We start from the raw sequence: 9323 nt of genomic DNA on the forward strand, positions 1-9323 counted from the left end.
TCACATTATGTAGGTAACAGGGTGATATTTAGTTAATTTTGTAAAGACTCTTAATTAGTTGTAATGCAGTCTGTCTACCAAGGTCAGACATCAGTCATGAAACTCCTTACTCCTGCTGCTTTGAAAAGTTAGAGAATTTGAGCTACTTTCTGTGTGTATATAATCACTGGTGAGACAATTTTTAGTATTCCTGGTATTTGGCATTGGAAAAACCTTTACAATGAAAATGCTGAACATTTTAATCTTTTTTTTTCAAATCTCTCTGCTGAACTTAGATTAGCCTTTTACATTATTATTTTTTAAAAATAAAATATCTGACATACTTGTATTGATAGTGAATGTTTTAACTTTAAATCTGAAGCACAGGCTCACTTATACATCTAAATTTTCAGCTCTTCTGCTTGAAGATTTCTCTACTCGCTGTTGAGGTTCATGGATTAAACTTCTTTTCAGTTGGATGGCAATCACTCTCTTAACTTGAAAGTGAAACACACTTGAAATATTCTTCATAGTAGTTGGCATGGCTTTTAAGAGTGCTCTGTGCCAATGTTCTGACAGTCTCTGAAAACAGAATCCTCTAGTGAAATATAACTATGAAAACTGCTTTTATTCAAATTCGAAGCCTTCTGTGGCCTAGAAACTTCCTTTTGCTTCTGAGCTTGGGAAGCTATGTACTATTTTCATTCACTATGTTGTTCTTGTTTTGGTAGCAGAAGCAGAGAATATGAAAACCACTTCTTAGTAAGCTGCAGTCTTCGCCATTGTTCCAGTAGTGTTCCTTTTACATAAACATCCAAAAAATGAGGGGATTTTTTGAGGTGTACAAGCATCACAGTGATTGATGTCTTGAAAGTTCTGCTTTAATGTTAGCTGGCATGTATGTCCAGATTAATGTTTTCCATCAGGAATTCATATAGAAACGTATGTCTGTCAAAACCACAAGGTTCTCGGCACAGTCAAACAATGCCATGAGAAGTAGATGCTCTCTGAAAATCCAGCTTCTATATGAAACAGTTACTTGAACGTAATTTCTGAGTTGCCATCTATTCAGTTCTGAATTTCAGAACGCCAAAGCTTTTGAGCTGAGACTGCAAAGTTGCATATGTGCATGATTTGCATGTTCTGTGTAACAGGGTGACTTCACAAGGACTGGTGAAAGAAAGCTGGCGGGAGTAATGAAGGATGGAGTTAATTCTGCCAACAGATACTACTTGAATCGTTTCAGGGATGCTTATAGGCAAGCAGTCATAGGTAAGAATAGGATTTCAACTAACCTGAACTATGGTATTTAGAAAAGTTTATTAAAATCTTCATCTTTCTGACTGATTTTATTTATTCCCCAACACCCCCACCCCCCCACCCCCCCCCCCCGAAGCTTAGAAGCACCTTGAGTATGTATATAATGTTCATGTCAATGTAGTGGACGCCATATGAAATGGTCGTTCTCCATTTGGAGATGAAACAACACTGAATTCAGGGAGATTAACTGCAGTATAACTCCCTGTAGAATTTGCTCCTAACTTCATTTTAGCATCAACTGTTTTGTGACATCTCTCTTAGACAAAGTTAAATTTATGTAGCAAATGTTTTTTAAAATGGTGAGTTAACTCTTGCTTTTCACTAGGAGAAAATAGTATTATACCTACTGAGTCTTCAGTTTTGCACAACACTGTTCAGAAAGAATAACTGTTTTTCAAGAGTCCATATATGAAACATCTGGAAGACATTTACAAAGTAATCGGACTATTGCTGTATATCACTTCTAACTGTTGGTTTCTTGTTTGGTATTTTGTGGGTTTTATTTAGATTTGATGCAGGGTATCCCTGTAACAGAGGATCTTTACTCCATATTTACAAAAGAGAAAGAGCATGAAGCCCTGCACAAGGAGAACATCAGGAGCCATCAGGAACTGATCAGCCAGCTGTTGCAGAGCTACATGAAACTGCTCTTACCAGATGATGAAAAATTCCATGGAGGATGGGCCCTTATTGACTGTGATCCAAGGTTTGTTGAATAAACTCATGATTGATCAGCTGCTACTATAACACATCTCATCTGTTAATCACTACTGTTGTTAAATGATTTTGATAGCTGATGTGTTAACAGAATACAAGTGGAGAGTTTTGTACAGTGACAAGAGTCCTTGACGGGGTTGAATACTTCTAACTGTAAAAGCAAAGGTTCTCTAAACGTGCGCTTTTCCCAGAGTGCCATAAGAGCGGTGCATGCTGGAGTTACCTTTGCGATACCATCTGGAAAGGCGTGCATTCAGTTAATATTGCCAAAATGTGGCTGGCACCCTGACAAGCACTTCCAGCTGCCCTTAGTTCTAGAAGGTGCTGTTTGAGGAGCTGTTGTTCCTTATTGCTTTGTAGGGAAAGTACAACTTGACTTCAAAGCCATCTCTATCGGGTTAAAATCTTGTGTAATGAGTCAGTAGTAGAAAAGCCTAGATTTTTCTTCATGAGAAGTAGTGAGCATAAGCTCTAACTTCACTGATAAATCTCCTTGTCAAGTTCAAAGTTCACGAACTTGTAAAAGAAAAAGTGGTTAGATCTACTGAACGTTGAACTTCAGCACTTAAAAATAGCAAAGCAGGATGTTATGATAGTTACTCAAAGCACAGATTCATCACCTCGATTGAGTCGGAGACATTTTTCCATTTAGCATTTTTAATAGCTTGTGGGTTTCCTATTTATTTTTTGACCTGCTGCTGACCTATTTGAGCTGTTAGACTCCAGGTTTGAGAGAGAGTGTTGCTTATGTGGATCCCCTTACTTTATGGTAAGCCTAATGACACATCACATTTTGGCTTGTGAAGTGTCTCGCCTAACTGGGTTTTTCAGTGGCTGTGAAAAAGTAGCAGCATCACGGGTGATGACATACTGTAATGTGCCTTCACTTTTAAGAGGGTTCCTAAAATACCTTGGGGATGGGTTAAAGCTGTGCAGGTAAAACCTTCTCCCCTGTATTAATTCTTCTTTCCCTTCCTTAGTCTCATTGATGCCACTCATAAGGACGTGGATGTTCTGCTGTTGCTCTCTAATTGTGCCTACTACGTGGCCTAGTAAGTTACCACTTTCTCTTACTATGTGTGGTTTAATTCTAAGTAGCTTTATTTCAGATTACTAGGAAGCATTAAATTTTGATTCTTTTGTAGTTATGACGATGAAATCGACAAGGTGAATCAGTACCAAAGGTTAAGCCTTGAAGCTCTGGAAAAAATAGAAATAGGTAAGAATGTAGTCACCATATATCTTTCTTGAACGCTTTTAACAATAGCTTGAGCGCTTATCAAAGCATCCTACAAATATATTGAAACAGCGAGCCTCAGTGTGTTGCATATGTCCTGTGCAGCCCGCCATAGCCAGAAATGTGCTTTTTCTTGCTGATAATGGATGCCAGAGTTGAGTCTGGGGTCTCATATACCTGTCTTTTGCTACTGCTTGAAATAGAAACTTTGATCACTAAATTTTCCCTCTTTCCCTCTTTCAGGCTTAAAACCCCCCCATGGATTCATCAAAATAAATTGCATTGCTTATCAAATGTCAATAACAATTTGATCAACGTTTATGATGAATCATAGGTTTATGCATTTTTTCTTTGAAAATACAGCAGCTGGTTCTGAATTGTACTTTAAATCTGTTTTGTAACTTTTTAAAACTTCCTTCTCAAGGTCTGTTAAACATGCAATTATGAAATAACCTTGTTATGTTATTTCAACTTACTTGTTGACTAAGGAATGTAAGATCTGCAGGATAAATCCAGCATTTTCCACTGAAAGTGCTGAAGATATTACAGCCTTAATTTTACAGATGAAAAAGGTGTTCCAGTTGGAGAGAAGGGGAATTTTTGTGGCCCTCAGTGTGTGCGCTCTCCAATAGTTTAATCCTCCATTACACAACGCATAGTGATTTCACAGTCTCCTTACTGTAACTTCTGCTGTGCCTGTGCAATTTCTAAGAGTTCAGTGGAAAGGTCTCTCCCACTTGTGTATGGTGGAGATGCATAATATATCCTGATGGACAGAATATAGTTGAAACATCTAGACCAAATGCCTTATAAAACCCAACACTCTCATTTAATGATATAGATATGATGCGGGGCATTGGAGAGTTGAAGTACTTTGTCTAAATCTTGGTAAAAATACTTGCTTTCACTTTAAACCTTGCAGGAACATACCTTAAACCACAGGGTGTAACAGGTGGAGAGTTCTTCCTCTTCTGTTTGAAAGGGTGATCTGTAATAAACAGATGGATTATAATAGACATAAACAGTGAGTCTGATTGCTTTTTGAAAGTAATTGATTGTTTAGTTACTGGGACAATAATTTACAATGTCTAGCCTACTCTAAAGAAAACATGAAGCTTTTTAGGCTGAAAGACTGTCAACACTTATGTTTAGGCACAGGTTTTGGTGCCATCTCTTTTGGGTTTTGGTTAAGGAAGCCTTTTAATCTGGTTTATTTCCCAGGGCCTGAGCCCACTCTCTTTGGCAAACCGAAGTTCTCTTGCATGAGGCTGCATTATAAATACAAAGAAACGAGTGGATATTTTCACACTCTTAGAGCTGTGGTACGCAACCCAGAAGAAGATGGAAAAGGTTTGTTTCATATGTAGAAGTTGTATACGTAAAAAAGTATATTCAGTATACCAGTGTTTACTTTTCCCATTGCTCTTAAATAACTTTGGAAGAACAGTAAGTTCTAATATAGTCAGTTGCGTGGGGTGAGGAACCAACAAAACCCCTGTGTGGCTTCCTGTTTGAACACTAGAATGTTACTGTTTTAATGCAAAGTAAAATAAGTTTGATATGGCTTTAAAGCAGCATGTCTCTCTAGAATTGAGGCGTGTCCATGTTCGGATCTTTACTGCTCCAAAACCTGATAAAATGAACTTAAAATTAGTTCCTAAAGAGTGGAAGATAATTCATTTATTTCATGAAATCAATGTCTAGAGATGGTCTTGCTTGTTGTTTAATGAAATTAAATGAGCACTAATAAGGGGAAAACATCACTTCTTACCTGGAGCACTGAGTTCTGTTAAAAAGTATTAGAATAAATAATAATCGCTTCTCTTCCTTACACAAATGATGTACCATGGCAGTGATTCACTTACACCTGGAGGTTAAGGCTTAAGGAAACTATTATTTAAGCTTTAAGTCAGAATTGCAACTTGTAGGGTGCAGCTATTCTGTAGGGTGAAAGGAAAAAAAAAAGGCAACCTACAAAACCAAACAGACTTACATATGTTAAAATTAGACTAATTTCTTTGTAGATTTTGGAATGTGGGACTTCAAGGTTTTTTTTTAAGGGTCTGATAGGCTGCTACTTGCATTTCAGACACTCTTCAGTGCATTGCAGAAATGCTGAGAATCACAAAGCAAGCAATGGGATTAGATGTGCCCATTATTGAGAAGAAGCTGGAGAGGTGAGTGCTTAAATGATGTGAACCCTCTGTATCCCACTTTTTCAGTCCTGTCAGCGGCTGACAGTACATGCTAACAGTCATATGTGATGTCTGTATCTAGCTGCTGTGCTAGGAGTTAATCTGTCTGTATGCGGCTTCCAGTAATTGTCTGCAGGTACTTAACTAAAAGTATAAGCAAGAATACTATTTTATATGTGTGCTTATGGTCAATATGCACTACCAAATGTAATAACATACTGCAAATCAGTTGGTTTATTAGTTTGTCAAATTAAATTTTTTCCTATCTGAACTTGATCTCTGCTGCCGTAGTAAGAAGGCAACCCAGTGACAATCTGGTGTGGATTCCACTGCAGCTGAGTGGTTAACAGATCCAGATAATGTTACGGGTCTTGTGTGAAGAAATGGCTGAAGTTAAACTTATAAACTCCAAAGTGTCAGTCAGAATGGCACAGAAGTCTTTGTTTTGCAAGCCCATTAAGAGAAGGGGGCACGGGGAAGCATAACTGATAATTAAAAATACTCAATAGACTTTCTTAGGTAGCTTTCTCTAAATCAGTTGCCTAAATTAAACAGAAGTAACCTTTATCTACAAATACTGGTGAGGTGTGGACTCTGGAGTAGAAAGAAAGAGGATGGCTAGCTGAAGCTTAGCATGTTTAACCAGTTCAAGTGTAATCTCTGCATTATTTTGGACCCTTTACGATTCAGACTGTATGAACTACTAGAAAATGTGTTGTGTGGCACAGTGGTAAATGGTCAAGTGAAAACTGCTAGGGCATGTACGTCAGTAACTTGCTTCTGCATTTGTTGATTGGGCGACTACTTTGGTTTCTTTTCCCAGTTGAGCAGGAAGTGTAGCAGGAAATCTTGCTCTTTTTCACAGTACTGAAGACTGAGTATTTGCTAAATCTGGCTACAGAGTACAGCATACACAAAGTCAGGGTTACAAATACAAAGAATTAAAATCTGGTTTCATCAAAAACTAAAAATGCCTGCAGAAGCTTGCTTTTCCTCTTGCTTGGCTACCATTCCGTATCAGCCCTCCTTTGGTTTTGTTGGTTTGCATTTGATCAGCTTACATGGGTACAATTATGTCAGGAAGGGATAAGTTGGTAACCAAAATGTCCATCTCTATTACGGACGTGGACTGGAAGACTGTAAATACTTGGTGTTTATAAATGAGACTGCCTTGATTTGTACACTAAAGACTTTTTCTTCTTCCAGGAGGAGCAGTAAACCTCATGAAGACATCATTGGCATTCGTTCTCGGAACAGAGGGTCCCTGGCCCAAGGCAAAAATTATTTATTGAGCAAGTTCTCATCTCTCAATCAAAAGGTGAAACAAACCAAATCCAATGTAAACATTAGCAATCTTCGGAAGTTAGGCAGCTTTACCAAACCTGAAGTGAAAGTCAATTTTTTAAAACCAAATTTGAAAGTGAATCTTTGGAAATCAGATAGTAGCCTTGAAACATTAGAGAATCCAGTGGTAGATCCTAAAGTCCATACTGAATCTGATACAGAAGGATCAGATAATGATTCATTCCACTCTGATGACTTCCTGACTAATTCCAAATCCGATGAGGACAACCAGCTAACTGACTCCCTAGAGAACATAGGGCAGACAGACTACGTGCTGCCTAGCTGTGGGATCATCGCCTCAGCTCCGCGGCTGGGCAGTCGCTCCCAGTCTATAAGCAGCACTGACATGAGCATCAGCATTCACGTTCCGTCGGAGATCCATGTCTCTCAGGCTAGCCAGTCTGACTGTGAAGACATACCCATGCCTTCTGCTGACAGCGTGGAGATGGAATTTGCTAAACCTATTGATGTGTACTGCCAGAGGTTTGTGCACGATGCTCAAAGTAAGATGTCAGATGTTTTGGAGGCTGAGGCTGGTTCTCAGGAGCCCCATCACATAATAAATCAAGCCAGCAATAATCCATCTAAGAAGGCAGAAACCAAGGCTGAAGCTATCGGAGACATTCCTTCCAGGCCATCCAAGCTGGACGTACAGTCTTCTGAGCCAGATCCTCAGCTCTTAGCTGTTGGTGGGACAGATTTCACTAAACCTTATAAAAGCCCAGGATCGGTGTCTGGTAACTTGGAGACGGGACTCCACATGACTCCTTCTCCAGCTGACAGTAGCAGCAGCAGAGCTGTATCTCCTTTTGCTAAAATTCGCAGTTCCATGGTCCAAGTTGCTAACATCACGCAAGCAGGATTGACTCAAGGGATTAATTTTGCTGTGGCAAAGGTCCAGAAGAGCCCTGCAGAACCAGAAGCTATAAATGAAATCAAACAAAAAGAACTGAAAGAAATGTTTACGCAATGCCAGACACGAATAATTCAAATCTAGTTGCTAATTTAGGAAGTGTTCTTCTAGTTGTGGCTTTTTAATACCATACTAAAAAAACCCCAACATTGGGACTTACTGTGGCATGAACTGCTACAGAATACTGGGATCAATAATATAGATAAAATTGTTTACAGGTAGCAAGAGATGCAAATGGATTTGGTTCTGACCAAGCTTCAGAATTCCCTCAGGCAGCTGAGACAAAAGAACGGTAAATCATACTTAAACAGGTAGCTTAGACACTGGGATTTAATAAGCATGCTGTCTATCTTAAATGTGTTGCACAGTTATTTTTCAAGACTAATTTTGTAGCTCTTCTGACTTACGTAGAAAGTATTTATACTAAAAAGGTGATACTGCACTCCTGTGACCTTACTTACCTTGCACTACACCAGCAAAATAACTTACCAGTAAATTACATTTTATTTATTTTTGGACTAGTATTTTTACTTGTTTTCATTGAAGTTTTGGATGCGGCTTTCTATGAATTGTGCCTCTACAATGGGAATTGGTGTGTTTTTGTTGAATTCAGTTACATTAACCAGAAGTCAAGATTTCTTTTCGATGACCTCCTCTTTCCACACATCCTGGGACACTTTCATTAAAGGTAAAGCATATAGCTCCAATCTGAAATATCCACAACTCTGCAGTGCAAATTTAGTTTCTGGGGTTTTTTCTCACTTGTTTTGAGGTGAGGGGAAATGGAGAAAATGTCCTCTAATTGCCTGGCCCATGATAAAGCTATTCCTACTTGTCTTTTTTTCCAAATCCCAAACAGTGGCCATTTGCTCTAATTTTTTTTTTTGTCTTTACACAAAGACAAGTCAGATACTGACCTTCAGACACTGTGTCCTTCTGTGCTATGATTTTTTTTAAAAAACTATATTCTAAATGTCCAGATGCAAAAGTCCAAATAATTTCTAAAACAGAAGGCAAGTGTCCTGTTTCATAAAATCAGTGTTACATTAGAGCATAGTTGTCAGCATCTAATAAAACAAATTCATTACCGACTCCAGCTTTGCATACTTGCAGGATAAGGCTAAGCATCCACTCATGCTGGGAATTGCATAAAACCCCCCAACCTTATCTGTAGGTGTCAAAAGATTAAATCTAAGTTATTCTTTCCCAGAAAAGCCTTGCCATGCCATTCTAGTATAGATTATCCAAAAGCTACTGTAAAGCAGGATCTTACTATGCTGTGGTTTGTAACTATAACCACCGTTCTAGACCCAGTGCCTCTGTGTTCTAGTCCATGTCCTGTAGATAGGCTGCACGTGGTGTTTGGAGAAAATAGTCCTATGGGTAGGGTAGTACAGTGTCTTACGACTTCTAGTGTGTCTGAAGTGATGATCATCTAACCCTGAGGGGCTGGAACTTTGATAAACAAATTTGGCTTATTTATTTGTTTTATTCAAGTGATGTGGGTTTGGTTTTTTTGAGTGTCTATACTTGTGGCTATATTTAAAATTCAACTACTGCTGTATTTTAATGTGAGCAATATACATGAGGTATTTTAATAAAAAAAGTGGAATCAGAA

General features: G+C 38.5%; 1 protein-coding gene across 3 annotated transcripts in view; it reads left to right on the forward strand.

Moving 5' to 3' along the window:
- The window catches only part of INPP5F (inositol polyphosphate-5-phosphatase F), a 45765-nt gene extending 36442 nt beyond the window's left edge, over nucleotides 1–9323 (forward strand). For all 3 annotated transcript variants that reach the window (XM_037400151.1, XM_037400152.1, XM_037400153.1), the window contains 7 exons: nucleotides 1134–1251; nucleotides 1807–2005; nucleotides 2997–3068; nucleotides 3162–3235; nucleotides 4475–4603; nucleotides 5343–5430; nucleotides 6655–9323. In XM_037400151.1, the coding sequence (XP_037256048.1) occupies nucleotides 1134–1251; nucleotides 1807–2005; nucleotides 2997–3068; nucleotides 3162–3235; nucleotides 4475–4603; nucleotides 5343–5430; nucleotides 6655–7789 (1815 nt within the window). In that variant the 3' untranslated portion in view covers nucleotides 7790–9323. The remainder of the gene's footprint in view (nucleotides 1–1133; nucleotides 1252–1806; nucleotides 2006–2996; nucleotides 3069–3161; nucleotides 3236–4474; nucleotides 4604–5342; nucleotides 5431–6654) is intronic.

The sequence above is a fragment of the Falco rusticolus genome, chromosome 9 (assembly GCF_015220075.1).
Source record: "Falco rusticolus isolate bFalRus1 chromosome 9, bFalRus1.pri, whole genome shotgun sequence".
Classification (NCBI taxonomy): Eukaryota; Metazoa; Chordata; class Aves; order Falconiformes; family Falconidae; genus Falco; species Falco rusticolus.